Raw genomic sequence first — 26,619 nt, 5'->3', positions numbered from 1 at the left:
GAGTGAGGATCTAGCGAGGAGATGCGAGACCCAGGCGGGGTGATAAATCGGCACTTCTTTCAACATTGTATGGCTGGTATATCATCTCTCACATGCTTCGCAAGGAGCCCTAGCAATTAGTCAGTCAGGACCAGGTAAGTTCACTACAGTCACAGCCAGTGCCGTGAAAGGCTGTAAATGAGTCATGTCACGTCGCGGCTCTCACACTGTCGCTGCCTGAGGCTGTGAAGCAGTTGAGGCTTAGACGCCTTGGCACCTTTCTGCTTTTAGAGTGCCTACCTACCTTCTAGTAGGTAGATACCCTTTCAGAGTTCTTGTTCGGTGTTCCCACAAGTCACCGCGAGCATCAATCCCGATAATGCTTTGTAATGCTTTTCGTCCTTCAGCTCCCTTGTCTGCTTCAAGTACTGCCTTCTCTGATATCCCCTTGACCTGCACATCTATTTCATCTCGAACGTCTCCTGAGCGACCTCCTCTTGCTCCTCAACACCACCCTTTTCTCCTGCCTCAGGGTCACCTCGGAGTCTCGCTTCCAAGACATGTTTGTACTCTTTCTTCGCAAAGAGCACATCGATCTCCTCCAAGCTCAGACCCTTTGTCTCCTTGACACAGAAATAGACGAACGGTACGGCCAAGACGTTGAACACGCAGAACAGCAGGTAAAATTTCCACCCCGAGGCTTGAATCCCCATCGGTCCAAACTTGACCACGATGAATGTGATGATCCATTGGGTGAAGACACCCATAGAAGTACCAACATGACGACTGTAGACGATCGTTAGCTTGTGCTAGACAGTTTCAGAAAGAGAGAAAGGGAGAGAAGGTTACTCACACATGGAGAGGTGCAATTTCTGGAACATACTAAAATATCACAATCAGCAATACCCTCGTCAGAATCTGTGAAATAACCTACGATCCATGGCGCATCGCACCAGGAAGCTCCAAAAACAAACTCGAACAAGAAGATGCTGACCACAGCAAGCTTGTTGGAAGAGTCATTGTTGACGGCGAGTCCGATGGTAAACAGAATCATGAATGTAGAGCAGAAAATGGCTCCCCATAACATGACGGATCGTCGGCCGAACTTCTCCATTGTCCATATGGTCGAGCAAGTTCCACCAAGGAAGAGTAATGTAACACCACCGCTTGTAATGGCAGCTTGATTTTGTGACATGCCGAGAGAATGGATGAAGAGAAAGGTCGCGTAGTATGAGACAATATTATTGCTTTGCATAGCCAAAGAGGTCAAGTCAGCAATAATTCATGGCTTGGCCAGTAGGATACCGGTAGAAACCTCTCCCACTGGACCTGAGAAGTGAGAAATAAGGACGAGGGAAAGATTTCTACCCACCCATCCATTTGTTGGAAGAACTATCAAACGTTAGCCCGACCACTCTTCTCCCAAGAGAGGTTACAGATTGCCTCACCTGAACTAAGACACCAAGCCACAGTCGCCATGTCGTATTTACCGGGGAGTCGTCGTAAAACAAGTTCTTGAAATTGAAGCTGTACTCTTTCTCTGCCTCGAGAGCCGCAAACACATCGGAGCGTTGCTTGGCCACCACCTCGCTGTCAATCGGGACAGAGTAGATGCGAGCCATGATATGATCGGCGTCGGCAATCTGGCCATTGGCGTAAAGGTAGCGAGGCGACTCGGGGAGGAAGAAGATCATGGCGAAGGTCAACAAAATAAAGACGACCTGGAAGGCGATCGGCAAGCGCCAAACAGCCTCTGTATTGGGGTAATTGTGAATCATGCCGTAGTCAAACCAGTAGGCGATTGTCAGGCCCAGGATGACTATTGAAAGTTGAGCTGCGATCAAGGCGCCTCGGGTCTTTGCTTTGGCCGTCTCGGCAACCCAGACTGGCACCATCACGGTGATAATGCCCATACCAAGGCCAGCAATGACACGACCCGAGATCAGGTACGAGGTACCGTGGGCTCCAGCTTGCAGACCAGCTCCGAGACAGATAAGAATTCCCCCAGTCACAATGAACAGGCGGCGACCGAGCAGCTGGCCGACGAAACCGCAAATGATGCATCCGGTCAGACAACCGATGTCGTAGATCGCCACGACTGTACCTTGCAGATCCGCAGCATTGGGATCGATGTGGTTCGCTGACAGGAAAGTAGGGAGGGCAATGAGACCGCCCAGGACGCCTTGGTCATATCCTAGGATACGACACAGTTAGGAGCGAGCACATCTCGCATACTTCTGGAAATGGAAATACCGAAGAGGGTGAAGGCCCAGGCTGAGCACAGGGTGATGGCTGCCTGGAGCCAGAATCCTTTGACAGATCCGGCGTAACCTCTGTTGAAGGCCGACATGTTGTTAGGGGCTGACCACAATGATCACGCAGATCGGGTGTCCAGGAGTTCTGTGAGAGATCATAGCAGAGTTGATGGGTAGTCGCCGGATATATGCAAAACAGCAGATCAGATCTGCTTCGGGACTCGTCTTCCATGAGGGACTGTTGCGTGGGATGGTCTGCATATCCTATCCACTCTGGAGCATACCGTGCTGGAGAGTTTTCCTTGTAGGATCCGGTTATAGGCCTGGGTAACCCAACCACAGATAAAGGAGTATACCTGATCTACTCGCAGAGTTGCCGCCTTTGTGCGGAGATTGTGGAGGCTCTGGTACCATGTTATGCACCTACCTGGTAACCCCATATTGAAGGTTGCGGAGCCGTGGAGTTGATCGTCGCAGGACAACGCACGAGGTCCTGTGACATACAGGGGTTCCTTGCATCTGGCCTCCTGACTCGAGGTTTTGGTAGTCATACGCGAGAGGGAGGAGAACGGTGAACAGTGCGGTAAGTTGTGGTAGCGGCAATACACCCCGGATAGACGATATTGATCGTCGTAGAAGTCCCTGCTATTCAATCATCAATCTAAATGTAGGTGCGACTATTACCGGGCCCCCACATTGGATATTTGCAGAGAAAGAGAGGTGGGAAGCGTTAGAATTAGCTTTCAATCAAAACGAAACGCCCCGATGGTGCTTTCTAACCCGCCGTACAGGGCCGTTGCCAGTTGAGATTGCAGCAGAGGTTCAGCCTACATAAGTCTAGTTGTATCTATAGTAGGAAGTGCGGTCAAGTCTCTATCGTAACTATCTAGACAAATATATGCCTCTTTTCACCGGATGTCGTGGAAGCCACCATCGTTCACCACCAGTGATCCATTCATATAGCTACTCTCGTCGCTCAACAAGAAGCTCAAGACGTTTGCTTGCTCCTCCGCAAAAGCCATTCTTCGTAAGGCAATAGCTTTACTGACCGGAGACTCCTCGTTTTCTTTAGATCCAATCGTCCCTTCGGCGCCCATCGACTTCACGATCATTTGAGTCAAAGTCCACCCCGGACACAGAGCATTGACTCGGATCCCATCAGGCCCGTAGAATTTCGCTCCATTTTTGGTCACTCCGACAGCAGCATACTTGGAGGGTGTGTATGCTGCTAAGCCGGCTGCTTGAAGTCCTGAGATGGAGACGACGTTGGCAATGGCACCTCGTTGCGCTGGAATATTGTGTGCGCACGGTGGTTCGAACGAGACGGGACAAGGATCCTGAGTCTTCATTTGCAACGCCTGGTATTTCTGGCACAGCCACAAACCCTTGGTATTGATGGCGTGCGTCCTGCGATGGGTGTTAGAATGTGCTGGACAGCAGCATCAAGCTTCTTCACACCTTTCAAAGAGCTCGGTGGTGATACTTTCTTCTTCCGACCATATAGTTTCGCAGATTCCGGCACAGTTGGCAGCGTAGTCGAGCCGACCTGTCCACTCTGTCGACGAGGCAATAGCGTCTTTGACCTGCTGCTCCTGCGTGACATCGAGTTTGAGGAACTTGGTCTTGACATTCCATTTCTTGGCCACCTCATCCGACACCTTTGTGCCTTGTTGTTCGTCCATGTCAGCCACCACGACTGAAATACCACGGCTAGCAAGTTTGTGAGCAGTGGCTCGTCCAATACCACCACTTCCGCCGGTGATGAAAGCCACACGCTGTGCCATGCTGGCCATATTTCTCCAATGCTGAGAGTTGAAGGCAGGATAAGAAGCTCATGAGGTCGAATTTGCGGCCTATATCGAGCACCTACCTCACATTAGGAAGGGTAGCACGGGGATCAAGCCGCGAGACCGTTCATCATGCTTTGCACCACCATGGAGATCTATATCTCCATGGGGAATGGTAACCACGCACATGACTGCAGCCTTTTGAGAGATGCGGGGAAGATGGGCAGAGGTTCGTATCGCCGGGCCGAGGGTGAGGATATCCTGGTGACAGGCTTGACCGGGTAGAACCAAGCGAAGAGCCCTTTACAACTCCTTGGCGAAGAGCCAGCCAGTTGGATGCAGTATTGCCAAGTGGACGACCCTCTGCGACGTGCTATAACAGCCCCGCAACGCTGTCGCCATACAACCGCTGCTCTATCCCTTGAGAAAGTCCAAACTCTGGCAGAGTTACCGGGTCCGGTTCAAGGAGCGAGGGAAGAAACACAAGATTAAGTGCTTACCGCGTAGTCTCAGGTCAAAGGGGAACGAGAGTCCCCTTCTTTCCCCCACCATGGAAATTTCCGAAAATCCCCATTCCACGGCATTCAAAACCCGGCGGACTAAAAGATAGATTGGTTTGATAGAGCCTGTCAGAGATACAGAGGGACATCGCTAACGCATCAACCAGCAGCGACCCCGCTTGATATCCGATATCCAGCCCGTTGCCGTCGCTCTAGATCCCCAGATCCCCCTCTGCATGTACAGTCGCCATCTAACCGACCTTCTAGGACCTCTGCGCTCATTCTGTTCTCTCTGAATATTTCCATGTTTTGTGTTGCAATAACCGTCCAATCTCCGCTTGAGCATTGATTCATTTCGATTATCAAAGATGGCACGCGTAGAGACGGATTTCGACGCCCTTATCGTCGGGGCAGGCTTCGGCGGCATCTACCAGCTATATCGGCTGAGGGAGATAGGCCTCTCTTGCAAGGTGATAGATATGGCCAGCGATGTCGGGGGTACCTGGTATTGGAATCGCTACCCTGGCGCCATGAGCGACACAGAGAGCTTCGTCTATCGGTTTTCGTGGGACAAAGAGGATTTGCGAACTTACCCATGGACTCATCACTATGTCAAACAGCCTGACGTTCTAGCATACCTAGAACATGTAGTCGAGCGACACAACCTTCGAAAGGATATGCAGTTCAACACCGAACTCCTCTCGGCCGTCTGGAACGACACATCCAAGTATTGGCAAGTGGAACTAAGCACTGGGGAGAGCCTCAAGGTGCGCTATCTCGTCACCGCACTGGGCTTGCTGTCGAAAGCCAACTACCCGGACATCCCTGGTATCGACACGTTCCAGGGGCTGAAGATTCACACGGCCAAATGGCCTCGAGGACTCGACCTGACGGGCAAGCGTGTGGGCATTATCGGCTGCGGCTCGACAGGAGTGCAGGTCATCACCGACATCGCCTCGCGGGTCAAGTCTCTGACCTGCTTCCAGCGCCATCCTCAGTACAGCGTGCCCAGCGGCGATCGGCCTGTCGACCCGGCCTACCGCGAGTGGGTGAATGCCAACTACGACGCCATCTGGGCCCAAGTCAAAGACTCGACCGTGGGGTTTGGGTTCGTCGAGTCGACGACCCCCTTCAAGTCCGTGACTTCGCAAGAGGAACGCGACACGATCTTCGAGACGCTCTGGGAGGCCGGCAACGGCTTCCGTTTCATGTTCGGCGGCTTCAACGACCTGGCCACGGACCGGGAAGCCAACGAGGCCGCGTGCGAGTTCATCCGCAACAAGATCCGGCAGATCGTCAAGGACCCCGAAAAGGCGCGCAAGCTGCAGCCGCACGACTACTACGCTCGCAGACCGCTCTGCGACGGCGGATACTTTGAGCAGTTCAACCGCGACAATGTCGATATAGTACACCTACAAGAAACGCCGATCACGCGTATCACCGAGCGCGGCGTCCTTACCAGCGATAACAAACTGTACGAGCTCGACGTGCTCATCTTCGCCACGGGCTTCGACGCCATCGAGGGCAACTACAACCGCATCCGCATCCGCGGGCGCAACGGCCTCACCCTCAAGGACTACTGGGACCCCCAGGGGCCGACGAGCTACTTGGGCGTCTCGGTGCCTCACTTCCCCAACCTCCTACTGATCACAGGCCCTCAGGGCCCCTTCACCAACCTGCCCCCCGCCCTCGAGGCCCACGTCGACCTCATCTCGCGTCTGATCGCCCGCGCAGAGGAGCTCCGCAAGGCAAGCTCCCCGGAACCCAACCCGACGACACCCGTCGTCGAGGTGACGCCCGAGGCCGAGAAGGAGTGGTGTCTCGAGTGCGAGCGCGTCGCCGAGGGCAGCTTGTTCAAGGAGACGGCTAGTTGGATCTTCGGCCAGAACGTGCCGGGCAAGAAATACGCCTTGCGCTTCTTCTTTGGTGGCCTCAAGGCCTTTTACGAGCATGTGCAGAGGGTCATTGATAATGGCTACGTTGGGTTCAAGGGCCTGGGAGAAAGCAAAGGAGATGAGCCAGTGACGGCGGTTGAGTCGAGGCCCCTGACAGCACGCTTGTAAGATGGTTGGCTTAGGAACACAAAGACAAGAATTGAGATACGAAATGCACAACAATTTGGAGTAATGTCTTGAATTTCTTTATGGATGCCAAAACCCTCCCTGTCCTGCATAGCCCTCGTTGATTAAACGCAAAAGCAATTTCTGATGCATTCAAAAAGCACTGAATCAAGTACAATGTTGTCGTGAGTCGTGACCAAGTGTTCCACTCTGTATCAGCTCGTTCCAAAAAAGACCCATCCGGTCATTTAACGACCACAAGCAGCAGTTGCTGTTAGTCGGTCGGTGTGTCAATCTAGTATCTGCTGCCACCACCCCAGCTGCTATTGCCGCTGCTGTGGTGCTGCTTCTTCTTATCCTTCAAAAAGTCTTCGGCGACGCTACCGAGAAGAGCGCCTCCAATGGTTCCCAGGAAGCCGTGGCCGGCCTGTTTGCCCAAGAAATGGCCGCCAAAGCCGCCACCGATGGCGCCGAGAAGGCCACGATCGCTCTCAGTCATGGGTGGAGCGTTCGGGTCGTAGTTTGGCGCATTGGGATCGGTGGACTGAGGGGAAAACTGGTGGTTGGCCACTTCCGGTGGCAGCTGTGTGCCCTGACCTTGCTGTTGGCCACCACCCTGAGCCATTTGTTGCTGGTAGGCCTGGTTCTGGGCGTAGGCGTCGTTGCTGCCGTATTGCTGAGGGGCATTGTTGCCACCATAGTAGCCCGAATGACCTTGTGGGTTGCTAGCGTCGTAGGAACCATATTGGTAGCCAGCTTGACCGTGCTGGAAGCCGCCAGCTTGTGGGGGGCCGAAGGAGTCTTGTCGGCGAGGTGGGCCGAAGCCTTGGTCTTGAGGAGGATATTGTTGGTAGCCTTGCTGCGGAGGATACTGTTGACCGTATCCCTGCTGAGGAGGGTAGCCTTGTTGACCGCCTCCATATCCCTGTTGAGGGTACTGGGAGCCGTAGCCCTGACCGCCGCCGCCGCCGTAGGAATCGTAAGGACCAGACATTGTGAATGGAGGGGGTGTGGTGAGGATGAAAGTAAGAGGATAGGAGGTAAGGTAGGTGTGAAGCCTGTAGTGAAAGTGATTCGATGTCTGAAGAGTAAGGAGATGGATAAAGTTGATGAAAGAAGGAAGATTTATACAAGGTGAGAAGGATGTGGGAAGAGCTTGCGCAGCTCGAGGGAATCCAGACCGCAGACTGCAGCGTAGCGATTCGAGGGCTGGGTGAGGGTGAGGGTGAGGGTGATGGTGAATCCGGACTGAGCGACTCAGCAGTTATTCACTCGCATAATGCGCAGCTGAGCCCCGCGGCAAAGGACAGAAGAACCCCTCCTTTCGAGGATCCTTTGGAGGGGACTGGCCCATTTCCGGGTGCCTCGTGCCCTCTGAGTGGTCACCGGGCTGTCCTTTCAGGTGGTTCTGGCGGTCCACATGGGCCCCCCAAGTCCGAGAGTGATGCCTATTACGCACAGTGCCCCAGCCCCTTCGTTTACTCAGATATTCCGGCCGATCACTCATCGATTTCCTCCGGCTTGGCCGACCGTCGCTTCCAACACCAAAAATCTGTGGCGGGTGTCATCACGTGTCACACCGTCATAGCTGAAACACATCGACACCGCCAAAATCCCCCATCGCTCATGTGGCGCAGTCTTCTCTCTCCTGGTGGCGTTGGACCAAAATCCCCTTCTCGGACATCAACGGTTGAATGCACCACCTCGGTAACAAGAATGTTTCCCAATGCCGCCAGTCCTGATCTCAACCAATACTCATTTCGCGCAAGATAGACTCCATCCACTGATTGTGCTAACTCCGAGTTCGCAGCCGACGCCCTAATCCGTCACTCAACTTGCTCGAAATGCTCGGTCGTGTGGTTTATCCAGCTCGACCTTCCTGCTGACTCTCCTGCCCTGCTGATCAAAGGAAAAGATGGCGACGTATGACTACAAAGAAGCCTCGGCAATAGCTCGTAAGAGGAGGGCCGCCAATATCGCTGCCTTCTATAAGACTCCAGGATGGAACGAAGCAGACTTGCCTAAAAATCTGACCGAGTATGCCCTCCAATCTGATTACTACACCGATGAAGAGCGTCAGATAATCCAATCAGAAGCCGACGTCATCCTCGACAAGATCAAAACCAAGCAATGGACCGCACTGGAAGTTGCCAAAGCCTTCTGCAAGGCATCCGCTTTGGCTCAAGAGTTGACCAACTGCTTGACTGAAGTGCTCTATGCAGAAGCGATCGAAAGAGCAAAATATCTTGATGACTACCTTGAGCGCACAGGGAAGACACTTGGCCCTCTCCACGGACTACCGATCTCGCTCAAGGACTGTTTCGTGACAGCACCACATCCTTCCAGCAATGGAATGGCAATTTTCGCGAACGAGCCTCTTGAGAAGGATGCGTTGCTGGTCACCATCCTGCGTGATCTGGGTGCCGTCTTCTATGTCAAGACAAACGTCCCTGTTGCCATGATGATGGCTGAGACAAACAACAATATTTGGGGAGAAACTCGGAACCCTCTTCACAAATACCTTACACCTGGAGGATCTAGTGGTGGTGAAGGAGCTCTGATTGCTCTCAAAGCCTCGCCCCTAGGGATAGGCACAGACATCGGCGGTAGTATCCGTATTCCTGCCGCATGGTGCAACCTGTACGGTTTGAAACCCAGCTTTGGTCGCTATCCGCATTATGGAGCCAAGCCGGGTATAGCTGGGCAGGAATATATCCTGTCAGTCAACGGGCCGATGGCGAGATCTTTGAAAACGCTGCAGCTATACTCTGAAGCCCTTTTATCCGAGGACGTGAGACCTTGGGAGTATGACCACAAAGTCGTTCCGATCCCATGGAGAAAAAATGTCATTCAACCACCAGGGCGTAAACTTCGCTTCGGTCTGATTGGTGCCCATGATGGTCTTGTTCATGTCCACCCACCCGTGGAGAGGGCTTTGAAGATGACCCAGGCTGCGCTTGAAAAGCAGGGCCATGAAGTCATTCCTTGGTCCACCGAAGACCATGAAGCAATTGTAAAGGTAAGTGTTTCCATCATTCTCTGCACGGCTGAATTCGTTCACTGACAACCCTAGAATCTCCAAGCAGCCTTTTTCGACCTTGGTGGTGCTGCAATCATGGACCTCATCAAGCCCTGGGGCGAGCCGGTCTTCCCAAGCATGGAAGGATATGCACTCGCGGCTGCCGCAGGAGAAGGCGAACTTGGACCGACGAAGATGCGAATGATGAATCTCCGGCGGAATGAACTGCAGAAAGCCTACCTTGACCGCTGGAATGCGACTGCCACGGACGAAAAACCACGATTGGATGGACTGATCTGTGCCGCGTCCCCATGGGCAGCTCCTCGACTCGGTCAAACCCAAAAGCAGAGTTTATATGTTGGCTATACAGGCTTCATCAACTTCCTGGGTAAGTACCGCACTTGTTTTGTTTCGTTGCAACCTATACTGATCAGAGTCAAATTAGACTTTGGCGCCTGCACCTTTCCGGTAACCTTTGCGGACAAAGAGCTTGACAGGGCAAGAGATATGAACACCTTCAGGCCATTGAGCGACATCGACGGTAGAATCCAACAGGACTACGATGCTGAATTCTATCATGGAGCCCCAGTGGCGTTACAGATTGTTGGCAGACGACTCGAGGAAGAGAAGATCCTCGAAATGTGCGAGGTTATCGACCACTGTTTGAAGGTGGCCTAAACAGCTGGCTGTACTAGGAGCCAAGGCAACGCGTCTCTGCAGATGTTTTCATCCTAACTGAGACAGACGTCAGCCCCTCCTTAATCAAGCTTGAGCTCGGCCCTCAGCCTCTCTCTTCTGAACCTTGCTTTCACGTTCTTCACTATTCCTTCTTCCTACAAGGAAACTCACTTTTATGCTGAATTCTGCAGGTTGATTTCCTGACAACAGGGACCCGGAGGATTGCCGAACTCCTTGCACGCAACAATTCCTTGTATGGTGAGGCTGAACGGTAAGGTATCTCACTCGCAACGCACAAGCGCTTTCATAATGCACTGTCATGCAGCTGCGGCTAGTTTGAAGACGCAATCACCGCGGCGGGCGGCCTGCATGCGCAGTGAGGCTGCGGTCTTCCATGCGAGAGCCTCAAGTCTTCTTTCTTGCCCATCACTTCCAAATGCAGCCAGAACTCGTACTGTTGTCTCTCATTGACCTGGACACCGCTCTCAATGTGCGATGTCTCCATTCTCACTCTCACGAAAGGTACTCGCCGCCACAGTCCTATCACTCTGCCTGTTGAGTTGCGAGGGACTTGCCTGCTCAACCACTACATTCCCTCAAACCTACGAACCTTACCCAGATTGCGCGACGCCATGTCTTGCCTGCCCGGACGCCGAGTACATGCAAAACTTTGCCAGCAATTGCGACTATGCCAGCGGTGACTGCTGCTCCAGCAAATACCACACCGTGATCAACGAGACCTGGGCTTGCGTAAGCGACAACTGCGGCGGCGATGGAGACCTCGCGCAGAGTGCGTTTGACATCTTCGTGCCGCACTGCAAGAACCACAACGCGACCTTGGCGGCCGCGGATGTCCCGACGGGGTATACTATACTCAAGGACAACGGGGTTGCAAATGGCAACAACGAAGGGTGCGTTGCTTGGAGCTGTTTCTGCATGAAAGCCGGTGCTGAAGAAATGCGCCTTGTCCAACCGCGCTCGAATGGCGGATCGCCATCCCTGAGTGGTGCTGAAATCGCCGGGCTTGTCGTCGCCGTCGTCGGCACCGTCGCGACAATCTTCGGGTCGTACTACGGGTGGCGGGTTTGGAAACGGGAGCATCGTAGGCCGAGCCTTTGCAGGTTTATGTGTGAGGTGTGATGTGCGATTCAATGACGTGGTGTATCGAACCGATATCATAGAGACTGCCGCGGGCCGGTGTGTACTTTAGGGACTTTTTACTATACGATTAAGACCATTCGACTCCTTTCCACTATTCGTGGGGATCGGAGTCAACTTGTCCTCATCGTGAAGCGCGGAACCTATGCTCAGTGGGCCGATCGAGAAATGCTACGAGAGGATAAACCGATGGGCTTCATGCCGCCCCAGGCCTCGTTTCAATACCCCGGCAGAAACAAACAGAAGAACCGATGTTAGGTAAGGAAACGTTGTATGCGGGCATTGTGACGTGCAGCGGCGACAAGAACATGTATACGCCGCAACCGCCGTCTACCAGACCATTCTGCTGTACACTAACCGAGCCTGCCATTTCTCCCGCCGATCTTCGCAATCTTTTTGTACCCTCATCATGGTCTTTCGTAAGTGATAATGAACTCCCTGCCCCGTCTTGAAACCCAAATAACTCAAATGTGGCTGCCAACAGAACTCAACAAAGCCATGGTTCCCGACAGTCGAAGTGGGCTTGATACGCTTTGCAACCCAACGCGGGCACGGAAAATTACAACGATTGCGCGCTGACCTCGACACGGCCTTCGTTTCCAGGAGTCTTTCCAAGAGTGGGGAGCTGATTCGGGTTAGAGTGGAACGCGATTTCGGAAAGGGGGATTCAAACTTACCAGGTATGTGATATCGTCCCAAGGATGTCTGTACAATCCAGTGCGGAGCTAAAAAAATTGTTAGTGATGTGTGCAGGCAAAGGCATCGGTGGCCAACTTACTCTCTTTTGATCCAAGTAATGGGCAATGAGACCGATGGAACGACCCAAAACGAACAGACCGTTCAGGACACCAATGGAGAGGTATTGCTCAGCTTCTTCGGCAGAGAAAGAACCTCCGTCTCGGAGCAAATCGACGAAGCAGACAGCAATGCAACCGTCGACGTTCAGAATCAGGTTGTCTTTCTTCGAGGTGGTCACGGTCTCAACGGCAATAGCATAATCCAAAAGCTTGTGCGACGGGAAGTGCTTGAGGACAAAGTCCTTGACAAGCTCGACACGCAAATCGGGGTTGTTGCGAGACTTGATTCGGTGACCGATACCAGGGACTGTCTAGCGTGAGCGACTAATCTGAGGGCGGTTAGGGGGGTAACATACTCAGCTTGTTCTCTTTTCTCATCGTGTCGACGAACTCTCTGGGAGACCAGCCCTTGTCAAAGGCCTTGGTGAACTCGTCGGCAGCACCATCAAGAGCACCACCGAACCGAGAGCCAATGGTCAACAGACCAGCGACCAGTGAAGAGATCAGATCTTTGCCTGCACGAGCAGTGATGATGGTGTTCATCGCACCAGAAACGGCCGGACCGTGATCCGCAGTCAACATGAGCACCATCTCCAAGAACCTGCTTGCGTAGGCAGGGAGGCGGCGACGGAACCACAGAAGAGACATGACACCACCGATGCCAATTTCCTCCTTGAAAACGTCTGAGATGGGCATACCGGCGTAGAGCAATTCCTGGCCTCTGTCGTCGGAGATGGTGGAGATGAAGGAGGCAGGCTTCCGAATAAGACCAAGTTCTTGCGCCCAGGCATAATCCATGGGGATCTTGGGCACGGCTGGCTCAGGAGCAGGCTTGATAGTGCCTTGCTTGACTAGTTTCTGGTAGAGCTCACTGAGAACAGCTGGCATATCTTCGAAAGTGTCAGGCACGTAGAAGCCAGCCTCTCTCATCTTTTGGTTCTTCACAACCGCAGTTTCGAGCTGAGAGTTGGCCGAAGCACCTGCGTGACCGAATTGAACTTCGGTCTTGAACATGCTGGCGCAAGTTCCAATGGCCCAGGCGACAATTGGTTTGGTGATTTGGCCCTTCTTCACTGCCTCAATGACCCGGTATTCCTCAACACCACCAACCTCACCAAGAAGCAATAGGATCTTGCACTCTGGTTCTTGTTGGTATCGGAGAAGATGGTCAATGAAGGAAGTTCCGGGATATCTGTCACCACCAATGGCGATGCCCTCGTACACGCCATCGGTGTTTTGTGAGACGATGTTGTTTAACTCGTTGGACATACCACCAGACTTGGAGACGTAGCCAACGGAACCCTTGCGGTAGAGCTTGGACGCTACAATGTTGTCCATCATACCGCCAGTGTTGCCAATCTTGAACGCACCAGGCTTGATGCCACCAACAGTGGCGGGGCCAATGATTGTGATTCCCCTCTCCTTTGACTTGACCATGATTTCACGGGCACGTCGCTCAGGCACACCTTCCGCAATAATGGCAATGCTGCGGACCTGAGGGATATCCATCAGTTCCATAGTGGAGCTGTAGACGGATCGTGAAGAAGCGAAGTTGACAATAGTGTCTACGTCAGGGTGCTTCTCGAAGGCTTTCTCGACGGATTGGTAGACTGGTAGGAGAGTCTCGCTGGTACCCCAGTACATCTTGCTGACGAACTGACCGCCGAATGTGTAAATGATACCGGCTACAGACGGGGTCGTTCTCTTGCAGATGAAATCGAAGTCCAGCATGCCCTGGACGGCTTTGGGTTGCATGCCACTGTCGTCGCTGTCAGATCATTCCCTTCTTCTTCTTGTCCAATGGAATACTTACTAGACAAAACATCTGGTCTTGTTGTGGAAGAGGGCATTCTGGGAAGGGCTCAGTCCCCTTGACGGAGGAGCAAATCGACGAATGTTGTCGTTGGCAGAGAAAGGAGTCTCGGAATCTGGCCCTTCGCCATTGGGGATGTCAATCTTAGGCACGCCATTGCTGGCGCCCACGGTAGCAGAAGGCATGGCGGAGGTGTTATTCTCAGGCGAGTTTTCACGGACTGGGAGACCCATTGTGTCAGCAGCTGAGGCAGAGAACGGTTCCAAGAATCAGAAGACAACAGCACAAGCGATGGGAGACAAGAGAAGGTATCCGGTCTTCTGTCGTCTGACCTGGAGAGTATAATAGGAGGGGTGCACACAGGGGAAAAATGATCAAAGCAGATCTCGGGGAATCAATGGAAACTTTCAAGAAGACTTACAGTAGGAAGGGGTAGTAGTTGTTGAGTTGCTAGGGCAAGAGAGAGAGATTGAAGCAAACTGCGGTGGAAATCAACAGATAGATCAAAATCGCCGACGAGGAGAAGAAAAGATCGGTGGTAGCGGTGGTGGTGTTGGATGAGATGGTGTTCACTTTCTCAGGGTACAACAAGGGTTGCCAGTGCGCAGTTGTGGAGAGCAAAGATGATGCTGAGGGACCACAGAGAGCCTGCGACTGGATTGGGGATCGTCTGTTGAGGCAGGTCCGGTTAGTTAGCTGTGCGACTCAACCGTAGGAAGCTCCTGGCCGGGCGCCCGAAAATAGGAATGGTGGCCCCCAAAATTGTGTTGAGTGCAGCCATCAACAAGCCCACCACGTCCAGCACATCCCGCCATCGCCTAGCAATCTCTCCGGGCGGTGAGATTTTTAGTGGGGGGCTGCTGCATGGAGAGCCCACTGTCGCGTCACAAGCCTTTCAGCCCAGGTGCACTATCGGATGCCACTATGCCTCGTTGGGACCCCCGGGACTGGGAGAGGCTGAGGCCCCCTTTACTCAATATCCGCCGAGTCTTCAGTGAGCGGGCCTAAAGGACTATCGAGTTGCCTATCGATTGGAAGCAAAAGATCTTTCTCGCGTGCCCAACTATTCGGAGTCCGGCCCCCGTGCCAAGTGTACGTCGTATCTCGTAGTCCGGCGGAACACCCGTGCATTGTGCAGCCTTTACCCGCTCGCCGCCTTCCTCCAGGGCAACTATCTGTCCAGATTCACCGAAGCCACAATAAACCGCTCAATCGGTGCTCGAAACCGAGCCAACTGGAAATTTGGTGTTGATAGTCGACAATTTTCGGTGTTTGTGTAACCTTGATCCACTGCATCAAAGAGGTAGTCAGGAAATCAGCCGATGAAGGCACTTTGATGGCAGCTCGGCATTGGAATTTTATTCAGTGACCAGAGCAACGTCACAGGGACATTGCTTTTCGATTTTGGCGGTGACCGACAGTTGGGGATTGTCGGTCAAACACCATGGAGTCGAGGCGACGGCGGTGGCGGGCGGTTTGTCCCTGGCGTTGGCGCGGGTTAGCAGCCCTAGCTCCGCACCTAAAGTGCACGCTGAGATGCCCCTCGATAAGTTTAGCACCCCTAGCCTATTAGCCTACGCCCACACTCCCTACCCCTGCTCCCAACAACCCACACTTCAGGGCTCTAGGGGGGATCCACCAGAAAAAGTCAAGGACAGCAATTGTATCCCTCCGAAGGCCAACAGTAAACTGTGTGCGAAGCAGTGAAATCTGGCCCCCAGCGGTTCATACTGTTTCTCCCTACAACTTCACATTCGCACTTTCCATTCGGCAACCTAGACTTTGAATTTCTCGTCAATTGTCTTGCTGTTGTCTTCTTCTTCTCCAGATTTGTCTTCTATCTCAAAAGCCAGGACGACTTTTTCCAATTGACCGTCCCTCTGAGCTGTTCCTGCTCTTACCCCTCACCTCACCGCCGCAACAATGTCAGCAAAGTCCATTCTCGAGGCCGACGGCAAGGCCATTCTTAACTACCACCTCACTCGTGCTCCTGTCATCAAGCCTACTCCGCTGAAGGCTTCTGGTGTCCATAACCCTCCTCCCAAGTTGGCCTCCATCTTCTTCCCCGAAGATGAGGCAGTGAGCACTGTTTTGGACCAAGCTGAAGCCACCTATCCTTGGCTGCTCCAGCCAGGCTCCAAGTTCGTTGCAAAGCCAGATCAACTGATCAAGAGAAGAGGAAAGAGCGGCCTTTTGTGCCTGAACAAGACCTGGGCTGAGGCAAGAAAATGGATTGAGGAGAGAGCCCGCAAAGAGCAAAAGGTCGAGCACGTCACAGGCGTTCTTTCCCAGTTCCTCGTCGAGCCTTTTGTGCCCCATCCCCAAGATACTGAATACTACATTAACATCAACTCCGTGCGAGATGTAAGTTTGAGAGCAATCGTGTGCGTGACTTGCAGCAGCACATGGGCTAATTGCGATTATCAGGGCGATTGGATCCTTTTCACCCACGAAGGTGGTGTGGATGTCGGAGATGTTGATGCGAAGGCCAAGAAGATCCTGATTCCAGTTGATCTGAAGAACTTCCCTTCCAACCAGGAATTGGCTGCAACTCTGTTGCCCGACGTGCCCAAGGGTGTCCACAATGTGCTGATCGACTTCATTGTTCGACTGTACTCCGTCTACGTGGACTGCCAGTTCACCTACCTCGAAATCAACCCCCTGGTCGTCATTCCCAACGCCGCAGGCACCTCCGCCGAAGTCCACTTCCTTGATCTTGCCGCCAAACTCGACCAAACGGCCGACTTTGAGTGCGGTGTCAAGTGGGCCATTGCTCGAAGCCCCGTTGCTCTTGGCCTGCCCGGAGTCAAGACCGACGGAAAGGTCACCATCGATGTTGGCCCACCTATGGACTTCCCTGCGCCTTTTGGCCGTGAGCTCAGCAAAGAAGAGAAGTACATCGCGGACATGGATGCGAAGACTGGTGCCTCGTTGAAATTGACCGTTCTCAATGCCAAAGGCCGCATCTGGACTTTGGTCGCTGGTGGTGGTGCTTCGGTGGTCTATGCCGACGCTATTGCCTCCGCCGGGTTTGTTAGCGAACTGGCCAATTACGGTGAATACTCCGGCGCCCCCACTGAGACTCAGACGTACAACTATGCGAGAACTGTTCTCGATCTGATGCTCCGCGCACCCATGCACCCTGACGGCAAGGTTCTTTTCATTGGTGGCGGTATTGCCAACTTCACGAACGTCGCTTCAACCTTCAAGGGTGTCATCCGCGCACTCAGGGAGGTGGCCCCTGTCCTCAATGAGCACAAGGTTCAGATCTGGGTTCGTCGCGCTGGCCCCAACTACCAGGAGGGTCTCAAGAACATCAAAGGTGTTGGTGAAGAGCTGAAGCTGGACATGCATGTGTACGGCCCCGAGATGCACGTTTCTGGCATCGTGCCCTTGGCTCTTCTCGGCAAGACTTCGACGGTGCCCGAATTTGGAGCTTAGATACAAACATGATTTTTTGATGGTTCCGTGTCTTTTGATCTAGAGCATACCAAGATATATCACTACGACCCTTTTGACGATGGATTGGCATGGGGGCAGGCGACGGGAAAAGAGTGGTAGCAGGCTAGGTATGTTTCTTGACTGGAGTTCTCCTTGGCGACTCTGTTGGAGGAGGAAGCATTATGTGCATGGACGTCGTGTACGACAACGGTTCAGCGGTCGTTTCGCGCCGTGTAGCAGAGATTATGGCAATTCGAGTGGAAGGCCAAGCAAGCGACTTTGTGTAAATGAACAACATCAGATCGAGGCGGTAATGACATTCTGCTTCAAGCAATTCTGTCCCCCAACGTGCGATCGCATTTCGTGCCATAACGGCGAAAGACATCACATCCTTGATGGTTCATATTTGAAGTGCTTGTACTCCAGCCCAATCCTCACAGATGAAGTACAGGAGCGCGCCTATAGCCCCTGTCACATAAAGCCATTTTGTACAAAGATCGAGTGTTCTCCTGAACGACGATCTGGGATTCCACATCGTCAAATCACGCCTGTGGTATTTTCTGGAGTCATTCCCATCGCATGTCTTCAGTCCGGACGTGATCACAGTCGCTAGCCGTCGCATTCCGTCGAATAGGCTGGGGGTTCCGTCCCGTAGCTGAGTCTGAGCAAAAAGCAATGCAGCGGAACTCCCCCATGTGACACGACGTTGCGCATGTTGCTTCTCTGCTTGAAACCCGGGGAGTTGATTCGATGCTTTTTCGTTCATCAGTTGCATCATCCGCTGTCTCTCCCCAGTCTTTCTATTCCACCAAAACAACCCTCCCCCCACTCAACTCATCAATGTATGCCATCTTGCCGCATCCCTGGCTTTTTGAGTGGTCTTGTTCCCTCAGCAGCACCGCGAGGACTTCGACGGGCGGTTCTAGACCGAGGGTGTTTGCGCGCCGCCAGCGTTGGAGACGAGGGATGCCGATGCAAGGCCCGTACTGGGACGAGAGGTCGAAGTGGCGCAGGATCTTTTCGTGGAGGGAAAGGTCGGATTGGTGCACTGTCCGGCGGAATGTAATCAGTATAAGAGTCACGACAAGGCTGGTTGAGTTTGGAGATTTGCAGGAGGTGGTGGACGGTGTCATTGTCGTTTGGGGGAAAGGACGATGGAGAAGCCAGGGCATCGCAGGTGCTCAAGGACAGACAAGACACGGAGACATACCTCTAGGAGCAAGCCGACTGTCCTCCTCCGCCTGCCAATACTTCTTCAGCTGCGCATCCGTGATTTTCTCCGCCGCGATTTCACGTTCGTCCTTTCCTGCAGTCTTGGCCTTTTGCTTCTTCCTGGACCTCATCTTGACCGACACCTCCTCCTCAATCTGTTCTGCGCCATCTGACTCGACATCTCCATCTGCCTCTGCTTTCAAATTATCTGCGCTGCCCTCCTCAACTTCTCCGGGTACTGCTGGAGCTGCTGATGATTCATTCTTCACTTCCGCGACCTCGGGCTCGTCCTCCGTCTTCAACCCGTCCGTCGCAACCTCGGCCAACTTCTTCGCCGAAGCGCTGTGCTCATCTCTCTGCGCATTGGAGCCCGACTTCGTCACTCGTGCGGACTTGTTGTTGAATGAGAGGGTCGACTGGAGAGAGTGGCTAGGCCGAGTAGTGGCGGATTTGCGGGTTCGCGGCATTGTTGGAAATGGTCGTGTGTCAAAGCGGCTTGCTGAAGTTAGGAGGCTGCACTCCGACGGCAGCGGTCTAGAGATACTCGTCAGATGAGTGTGTTCTAGAGATATCGTTCAGGATGAAGTTGTTAGTTAGATGTGAGAGTTATGGCCGAAGGGGAAAGGAGAGTTTGATCGGTAGGTGAATGACGTTCTTCCGCTGCCTCAGCAACCAGCCATAAGGTTCCGTCTTCAGCCATATTTGTTGCCGCCTGGATCGATCCCCTCAATAATCGCTTTTCATTGGCTGCCGAGCGCGCGTCTGCCCAGAAGCAGCATCTACTATACGCGTTCTTGAGACGAGACGTTTGCATTACCGTCGAGCCCGTCCCCAGTACCTGTTCTACATACCTCTACCTAGGCACTTGACCTTGTACCTCGTAGACCGGACAGATCCCTTGTCTTTATGCTAATACCTTCCAAGGTATGTAACCTCGACAATATGATCAAAAGACCTAGTTAGATGCCTCCTGGTCCCCCAGACCCTTTTGTGACCTACCTAGGTACGCTGGCTATATGATTGTAATTTCCTCCACTTGACTATATTCGTTAAAATCCTCCATCCAGTATCGATATAGCAGTGAGTATTCTTCGCCGAAATCTTCTTCGCCGGAATCTTCTTCGCCGGAATCTTCTTCGCCGGAATCTTCTTCGCCGGAATCTTCTTCCATCATCTCTTCAACTATCTCGCCGTCTAATCCTATGTTGCCGTAGGTGCGCCACACACGGGAGGGACGACCAAATAAACCCAACCTCGAGAATCTTTGGCCTCCAAGGTCTCGAAGAACAAGTCCCGAACAAAACCCGGACTTGTGGCCATAAGCTTTCAAGAAGGCGACGTTTATGATATCGCTAGTGTCGAACTCTTTTTCCACAGCATCAAAACATATTGGTACCATCGATCCAATCCCTTCCTGGCCAGGCTCCTTGATGTGACAAAGGCCTTGATAATCATTTTTCGCTGTACTCCTTGGAACGTTGAACAAAAGGGCTCGTCGTAGTCGCCCTCTAATAGTCAGATGGCCACCTTTCACAGCGCCATATGGCGCAGTTGGGGACAGTAATTCAACGTGACAGTCAATCAACTCCAGTTCGCATGGCCGTCCCATGTTCACAAACTTCCCAATTTCTCCGTCGACAGCAGCCCATGACCACGACGGGGCTCTGACTTCTTCTGGTCGAGTATGCTTCTTAAACCACACGAACCAAGAGAGGTTGCGAGGAAGACACGATTTCCACAGACCGGCCAGGTAATCGTCGTGCAACGCAACGCCCACACGTTCAGCAATCGCTCCTATCGCCAGTAGTTTATCGGCGGGAAGGCTGAGTTTCCGAAGTGAATACTTCCGAACCAAGTCGTACCATTGCTCCAGAATCTTTTGCTTGACGCTGTCGTCTTGTACCGCCTCTGTATTTATAATCAGATTCGGTACCTCACCCCGGGGAAAGCGAGGACGGAAAATTTCAAGGCCTTTTCCCTGTTGGTCCTTGTTCATACTCCAATTCGCCAACCAACCATCCACAAGTTCGTCTACAGACCAGCAATTCCAGATAATCTGATCTTGACCATAATGTAGAACTCGGCGGGCCAGCATTTGTTCTTGTAACGCCCATGCTCGGTTATGAATAGGCTCTGTGACCCGATCATTGCCGCGGCCGATGAGTATGGCCGAACCTATTTTACCTCCAGGACATCTCAATGACATGCTGAACATGTTTTCATACCGACTCTTCCACGTTGAAAGTTGGTCGAGCGACGAGGGTCGGTTCTGTAGGAAGCCATCCTCGACGTTTCTAGCCCGAGCAGCAATGATCGTAACACTTGCTTCACTGTATATTGAGGGCATCTGGCTTATTTGATGTTGTTTATCTTCGTCGTTGTCTTGGATGATACAGAAGGCGTCAACAAATAGGTAGCGTAGGCCCAGCTCGTATGTTGTAGTAACGGCATGCCGTATTGTCGTAGGTAGCTTTTTGAAATCTATCTCAACCCTGAATTGGTCAAGCGTGGCGTTTGTTGTCTTGATCACTTGATCGCCCCCCCAACAATAGCTCAATGCAGCATATGGTGGTAATGGATGAACTAGGCCGTTCGTCTCGAGCAGGTGCAACTTGAACTCGGGCTGTCCGTCATCTATGCTGATGACCCTGTCAGGCATGCGTTTGGTTGGCGGTATTGGACATCCTGCGTGAGTTTCTGTACATGTCTGATACCAGCTTCTAACCATCTCGAAAGTCTCACTTGAGCCAGGCTCGACGTTGATCGGACTGCGGGAAACAATGTCGGAAGCAGGATTGCCTGCACGTACTTAGGTGATCAGCCTCTGTAAGGGTCATCACAATTGTTGTGGATAAGTACCAGGAATCGCTATCAGCTCATATGTCTCGATTAAAGCACTGACCACTATGTCTCCTTCATATCGTAGATCATCATCATCATCATCTTTAGGATTGTAAGTGCCGAATTGGATATTCTCCCACTTGCCCTCATGTCCAAAGAGTCTATAGTGGACCGTGCATTTGTCGCGGCGGTACGACTTTGACGAGACATATTCACAGAATCGGCAGCCACTTTTTGCTAGTTTCCTCGCTTCCCCGACGGTCAGATCAGGGTCGAACGAAGCCCACTTTTCGCCATTGCGCCTGTCAACAAGGCTCTCTGCGTCTGGAACAAGAATAAGCTTCTCACAATGTTGGCAAGAGTGGACTGGCGGAAAGTCAGGAGGCAGGGGCGTTTGAATCGCTAATGGCATTGTACGATGGATGTTGGGGTCGGAGAGAGAAGATGGACATAGTAAGTAGGGTGGCAAGAGAATGAAGATGGAGCAAGGATATATATGAATTCGAGTTGCTGGCAATCAAATGCTTGGCCGTTCAAGAGAATGCAAGCTAGCAAGTGAGTGGCCAGCCGCGTGGAGGAGCATGCACAGCACTTTGGAAAGACCCAAGCACTTTTGCAAGGCCAAAGCACAGCCACCCCAATACCCTGGCTGTGCACCAACGTGCTTCAATTGATTGAAGAATGAAAAGAAATGGTGGCGATGAACAACTTCTCGATTGTTGTTCACTGCGCAAGTATAGATCTCTTTGGTCTCCTATCTTGTATCTAGTTCGACACCTTCTTGACCATGCTCAGTCACATCTTCGGTCCCGTCCAATATTTCATTTTCATGACTGTAGTCGTCTGCGAAATCTCGTCGTCTATCGTCTCCTGCCACTCTCGTCCATCCGCTGGCAGTCCGAGGACTCAACCTCAGCCTGCCGCGGGATAGATTGTTGATCTTGTCCACAACGTAGTCGACAATTTTGCCAAGAACATCGAGGACTTGATCCTGCTGTGTTACAGCCCCGTCCCTCCCAGCCGCGGAATGTTCTTGTGCCTCGACCTTGAATTGGTACTTCAAGCAGTCTTTGACTGTGACGAGCCCTTCCAGACGACCATGGTGGTCGACGAGGATGACCCTTGGGCCCATCTTTTTGAAGATTTCCAGCACCGTCTCCAGCGGCAAGCGGGGATGGACAGATATAGGAGTCGCATCAACAAATGGGCTGAAATCCACGCTGCGTACCGCCATTGAGTCAAAGGTAACAGTCGGACTGAGAGGCGCAGGCGCTTCGGTGCCATCCTCCCGTTCACTCGCAAAAATGCATTTGGCATCTGAGGCTAATGCACCCTGCCTTTTGGCTCGATCGATCGCGAATTGGAGCTCAGTCCGCCCAATGTAGCCCATGAGAATCCTCGAGTCTTTGTCCTCTACGATCGGAAACCCAGAGTAGGACGTGTCGTCGAGTAGTTTCCGCACAGCTTTGACCTCCATTCCTGTTGCGGGAAGCATCGCAATGTTTCCGGTCATGACTTGGGATACCGATACGCCAAAGGAGTGTTCCTCTTTGTTGTCGAGGAACGGGAAGCCGCTGAAGGAGATCATCCGATCTGCGATACCCGATTTACTGAATCGGTCTCCCACCGCTTTCGTGACCCCGACGACAATCATCGTTGGAAGTATGTATGTCAGAGCCCCAGTAAGCTCAAACATGATGACAGTGACTGAAATCGTTAGATGCATGATCCCACTGAGTGCTGCGCCCGCTCCCAGAAAGGCGTACGTGCCAGGGGTGATGCAAGGCACATCAGGCTGACAAGCAGAGAAGAACTTTGAATCGGGAAATGTCTCATACAGCCATTGTACAATCATTCCCAGCATGCGGCCAAACGAGGCCCCAATTGCCATTGACGGCACGAATATACCTGCAGGCACTTTGCACCCGTAGGAAATGATAACAAGAAATATGCGCAAGAGAGTTGCAACCAGCAAAGACCCTATGAGGGAGAGTCGATTCTTTGCCTCGCAGAGTCCGTTATAGTCGTAGTCACCCTCACATTCTCGGAACAACATTTCCATCATCTCGGTCATGTCTCTTCGAAGAAACATATTGGGGTAACAAAGAAGCGCGGTGGCACCTGCCAGAATGACAGCTTCTGGAATCGCGTACTTGGACAGGTATTTTTTCCGGAATGCTTGAGCTTTAAGGTTCCACTTTATGACGAAGGCACCGTAAAGTCCACCGAAGATACCAAGGATAATGTAAAAGAAGATCTCGAAAAAGTGCCAGTCTCTATCGTACTTGACGGAGAACATGACAAGCTGACCGGTGCGGAAGGGATTCATTGCACTCAGCACCGCCGTCGCAACAAGCGCGCAGAAATAACTCCTCCACAGGGTCTTTAGCGGAAAATAAGACGCCATCTCTTCTAGGGAGAACAGCACACCACCGATGGGACTGCCGAAAGCGACAGCCACCCCAGCTCCGGCGGTCGCCGTCAATATCTCTCGGGTTTTTGAGGCACTTCGTTTGTACTTGTCGAAGAATCGGGAGATGACGTTTCCGACGCACACAGCGTAATGGACACTCGGCCCCTCCTTGCCAACCGAGAGCCCGGAAGCGATGGCTAGAGGCAAACAAATCGACTTGATGAAAAAGGTCCAGAACCCAAGAAAGCCCTTCATGACGAAGCCGGCAATGATGCATTTGATCTCCGAGATGCCGGAACCGGCAGCGTAGGGGGCGTAGGACTTGACCAAGTAGGCAGAAACGAAGGCCAGTAGCACAGCGAAAACGGCGTAGATGAAGTAGTTGACAATGGTGAACGAAGTCCATCTCTTCCACTCGTCGCAGCCTTCCTCGGAGCCAAAGCAGCAGAAGCCTTCATTGAGATACCAGGCGGTTGTGCAATACCCCATCTTGATGTCCGATAACCACTCGGTGATGATGTTCAGAGCAGCGGCATTGACACCAATGACGATCCCCACCAGCGTTATGACGATCCATGCCTGGGCTGCATCGTAAGACTCCCACAGTCTGCGCCGCCAGCCCAAGACGCCGTCCCTTTCAAAGAACTTTGACTCCTTCCGCCGAGCAAGGCGGCGCAGCTGTTCCTGAGCAGCATCTTGGACCCAGTCGATGGTGGTGAAGTCTTCATATCTTTTTATCTCTGCAATCTCTTCGGTGATGGCCTGTGCCGCCGGTGCGACTCGAGGAGTAGGAGGCTCGCCATTTTCCAGGCCCGAGAGGGACGAGAGCCTCCGGGAGAGTCGCCTGGCTGAGAGGGACGGTCGACGACCAGAGGCTGAGGCGGACGTGGAAGAGGAGACGCGCGAGGTCATAACATCGGATCAATGACCATGCTCGATCGAGGACGATGTAGATTAAGAGAGTCACATTCCGCGCGCAGGCTGGCGATGGTGAGAAGTAACCTTTATGCAGGTAATATGGACTGGAAGAATCCCAACACTGAACCCCATGAGCCTCCAATAGCCGCAACATCCACCAAACGTCGGCAGCCTTTCCTTTTTCGGACGCGCCCAGAACGTGACAGATGAATGTCTCGACGCGACTTCTTGGTCCCTGACCCTCGATACGAATCTGTCTACGTGTTTCAACGGAGGAGATTAGCCTCCGCAAGTCTTGGGTATATCAGGGTTTACCACCGTTCATTCATCCAGCTTGACAGAGGGCATCTACTCTGCTCTATTGCTCCCCGATTTGCGTCTTGCTCTACTCGGGAGAAAAAGAACCAGGGCTGTTCAAAGAAGGCTTTTGCCCCTCGTTTCGTTCTTCGCTTCAGAGGTCGACAGGAATCAAGCGGAAGATAGCCAACTTGGAAGCCACTCTCTACGTCCACAGAAGACACACTTCAGGAGGGAGGGTCCGGTTGTCATTTCCTCGAGACTATGCCTTACAACAATGCTCCCATCGAACCGCCACAAGAGATCACTGGCTCAACCGCTCTTCCTCGTTAGTAATCACGCGGTTTATTTTTCTTTGCTGTTGCGGCAGACAATGCTGACCACTTGGGACCCAGTCGCACGGGTCAAGAAGATCATTGCTCAGGATGAGGACATCGCGCAATGCTCCAACCCAGCGGCTTTCGCAATATCGGTCGCGACAGTACGTTTGCCCTAGTTGTTGATTGGTTAAGGATCTTCAGGGCGAAGACTGATTTCTTCGCCAGGAGGTATTCATCCGTTATCTGACCGAACAAGCACACAACGTGGTCAAATCGGAACGGAAATCCAGGAGGAACATCGCCTATAAGGACATCGGTAAGTAGAGAATCCCAAAACCCCGGGTGGGGTCAAGAAGCTATTTTTACCAAACACCAGCCTGCCTATACACACGTTCCCACCCACCCACAAAAATCTCTTGCTGACCAGGAAAAAGCCACGGCCGTTTCTAGGATCGACAACCTCGAATTCCTTTCCGACACGGTGCCCAAGACCAAGACATACAGGCAGTTCAAAGAGGAAAAGGCGCGAGAGGCTGCCGCCAAGACCACCTCCTCCGCCGGACCGGCTAACGGGGTCAATGGCGGCGGTGGTGAAAACGGCGTCTCGATCGAGACCATGATGAAGAACGAGTATCATCAGAACGGCGTCGTCAACGGGGTAGCGAACGGCACAGCACCGGAGCGGGCCGGCCACCACCACTCGCGCAACCACAGCCATCCCGACCCGGTCAGGGATATTGATATGAGTGGATGATAGACAGACGGACGGACACTCAGACAGGGTATCGACAGCCAGACATTCGAGAGTGGGAAATTGGTTTTAGCCGTACACCACCTTCCACACTCGCAACGCAAACCTCGTCTCGCGGCGTCACGACGACAACCTCGTGCAACGGCGCCTCCTTCGCGCGCATTCTGGATGATTGATCTTCCTTTTCATACATATCTCTATTTTCGCAAAAGGATAAGCATACGAGTATGAAGAATCATGACACGATTATTGCATTGGAAGGCGCTAAGAGTGGTATCTGGAGGAGTACGAGTAGGAAAGGCCCCTTCAGGATGTGGTCGTTCGCTTATGCTTGGCACGCACGCACGCACGTATATATGTATGCAGCAATAGATGGATGG

At 52.6% G+C, this 26,619-nt stretch overlaps 12 protein-coding genes across 12 annotated transcripts; 5 read left to right on the top strand and 7 right to left on the bottom strand.

The window, feature by feature from the left end:
• Positions 1–440: 440 nt before the first annotated feature.
• On the bottom strand, positions 441–2,329 carry Z520_00851 (uncharacterized protein; the record flags this gene model as incomplete). Its single annotated transcript, XM_016771371.1, has 6 exons — positions 441–765; positions 833–861; positions 914–1,226; positions 1,352–1,371; positions 1,428–2,173; positions 2,233–2,329. The coding sequence occupies 6 exons, from the start codon at positions 2,327–2,329 to the stop codon at positions 441–443; spliced, it is 1,530 nt and encodes a 509-aa protein (XP_016638281.1).
• Positions 2,330–3,142: 813 nt separating this feature from the next.
• Positions 3,143–4,027, bottom strand: Z520_00850 (uncharacterized protein; the record flags this gene model as incomplete). Its single annotated transcript, XM_016771370.1, has 2 exons — positions 3,143–3,641; positions 3,693–4,027. 2 exons carry the CDS (start codon positions 4,025–4,027, stop codon positions 3,143–3,145), a joined length of 834 nt encoding a protein of 277 aa, XP_016638280.1.
• An 862-nt stretch (positions 4,028–4,889) lies between these two features.
• On the top strand, positions 4,890–6,584 carry Z520_00849 (uncharacterized protein; the record flags this gene model as incomplete). Its single annotated transcript, XM_016771369.1, has 1 exon — positions 4,890–6,584. One exon carries the CDS (start codon positions 4,890–4,892, stop codon positions 6,582–6,584), a length of 1,695 nt encoding a protein of 564 aa, XP_016638279.1.
• Positions 6,585–6,876: 292 nt separating this feature from the next.
• On the bottom strand, positions 6,877–7,575 carry Z520_00848 (uncharacterized protein; the record flags this gene model as incomplete). Its single annotated transcript, XM_016771368.1, has 1 exon — positions 6,877–7,575. One exon carries the CDS (start codon positions 7,573–7,575, stop codon positions 6,877–6,879), a length of 699 nt encoding a protein of 232 aa, XP_016638278.1.
• A 921-nt stretch (positions 7,576–8,496) lies between these two features.
• Positions 8,497–10,278, top strand: Z520_00847 (uncharacterized protein; the record flags this gene model as incomplete). The annotated part of the gene is made up of 3 exons (XM_016771367.1): positions 8,497–9,600; positions 9,655–9,988; positions 10,046–10,278. The coding sequence occupies 3 exons, from the start codon at positions 8,497–8,499 to the stop codon at positions 10,276–10,278; spliced, it is 1,671 nt and encodes a 556-aa protein (XP_016638277.1).
• A 495-nt stretch (positions 10,279–10,773) lies between these two features.
• On the top strand, positions 10,774–11,418 carry Z520_00846 (uncharacterized protein; the record flags this gene model as incomplete). Its single annotated transcript, XM_016771366.1, has 1 exon — positions 10,774–11,418. The coding sequence occupies one exon, from the start codon at positions 10,774–10,776 to the stop codon at positions 11,416–11,418; it is 645 nt and encodes a 214-aa protein (XP_016638276.1).
• Positions 11,419–11,995: 577 nt separating this feature from the next.
• Z520_00845 (ATP-citrate synthase subunit 1) lies at positions 11,996–14,279 on the bottom strand (the record flags this gene model as incomplete). Its single annotated transcript, XM_016771365.1, has 5 exons — positions 11,996–12,061; positions 12,114–12,161; positions 12,215–12,540; positions 12,590–13,992; positions 14,047–14,279. 5 exons carry the CDS (start codon positions 14,277–14,279, stop codon positions 11,996–11,998), a joined length of 2,076 nt encoding a protein of 691 aa, XP_016638275.1.
• Positions 14,280–15,969: 1,690 nt separating this feature from the next.
• On the top strand, positions 15,970–17,487 carry Z520_00844 (uncharacterized protein; the record flags this gene model as incomplete). Its single annotated transcript, XM_016771364.1, has 2 exons — positions 15,970–16,410; positions 16,474–17,487. 2 exons carry the CDS (start codon positions 15,970–15,972, stop codon positions 17,485–17,487), a joined length of 1,455 nt encoding a protein of 484 aa, XP_016638274.1.
• Positions 17,488–18,287: 800 nt separating this feature from the next.
• Z520_00843 (uncharacterized protein) lies at positions 18,288–19,166 on the bottom strand (the record flags this gene model as incomplete). Its single annotated transcript, XM_016771363.1, has 2 exons — positions 18,288–18,535; positions 18,698–19,166. 2 exons carry the CDS (start codon positions 19,164–19,166, stop codon positions 18,288–18,290), a joined length of 717 nt encoding a protein of 238 aa, XP_016638273.1.
• A 545-nt stretch (positions 19,167–19,711) lies between these two features.
• Positions 19,712–21,952, bottom strand: Z520_00842 (uncharacterized protein; the record flags this gene model as incomplete). The annotated part of the gene is made up of 2 exons (XM_016771362.1): positions 19,712–21,498; positions 21,559–21,952. The coding sequence occupies 2 exons, from the start codon at positions 21,950–21,952 to the stop codon at positions 19,712–19,714; spliced, it is 2,181 nt and encodes a 726-aa protein (XP_016638272.1).
• A 342-nt stretch (positions 21,953–22,294) lies between these two features.
• On the bottom strand, positions 22,295–24,865 carry Z520_00841 (uncharacterized protein; the record flags this gene model as incomplete). The annotated part of the gene is made up of 1 exon (XM_016771361.1): positions 22,295–24,865. The coding sequence occupies one exon, from the start codon at positions 24,863–24,865 to the stop codon at positions 22,295–22,297; it is 2,571 nt and encodes an 856-aa protein (XP_016638271.1).
• Positions 24,866–25,432: 567 nt separating this feature from the next.
• Positions 25,433–26,242, top strand: Z520_00840 (uncharacterized protein; the record flags this gene model as incomplete). Its single annotated transcript, XM_016771360.1, has 4 exons — positions 25,433–25,496; positions 25,564–25,649; positions 25,714–25,804; positions 25,923–26,242. 4 exons carry the CDS (start codon positions 25,433–25,435, stop codon positions 26,240–26,242), a joined length of 561 nt encoding a protein of 186 aa, XP_016638270.1.
• Between the last annotated feature and the right edge of the window lie 377 nt (positions 26,243–26,619).

Source organism: Fonsecaea multimorphosa, assembly GCF_000836435.1.
Source record: "Fonsecaea multimorphosa CBS 102226 unplaced genomic scaffold supercont1.1, whole genome shotgun sequence".
Classification (NCBI taxonomy): Eukaryota; Fungi; Ascomycota; class Eurotiomycetes; order Chaetothyriales; family Herpotrichiellaceae; genus Fonsecaea; species Fonsecaea multimorphosa.
The sequence above is the reverse complement of the archived record's forward strand: the minus strand, read 5'-3'. Positions and strand labels throughout refer to the sequence as shown.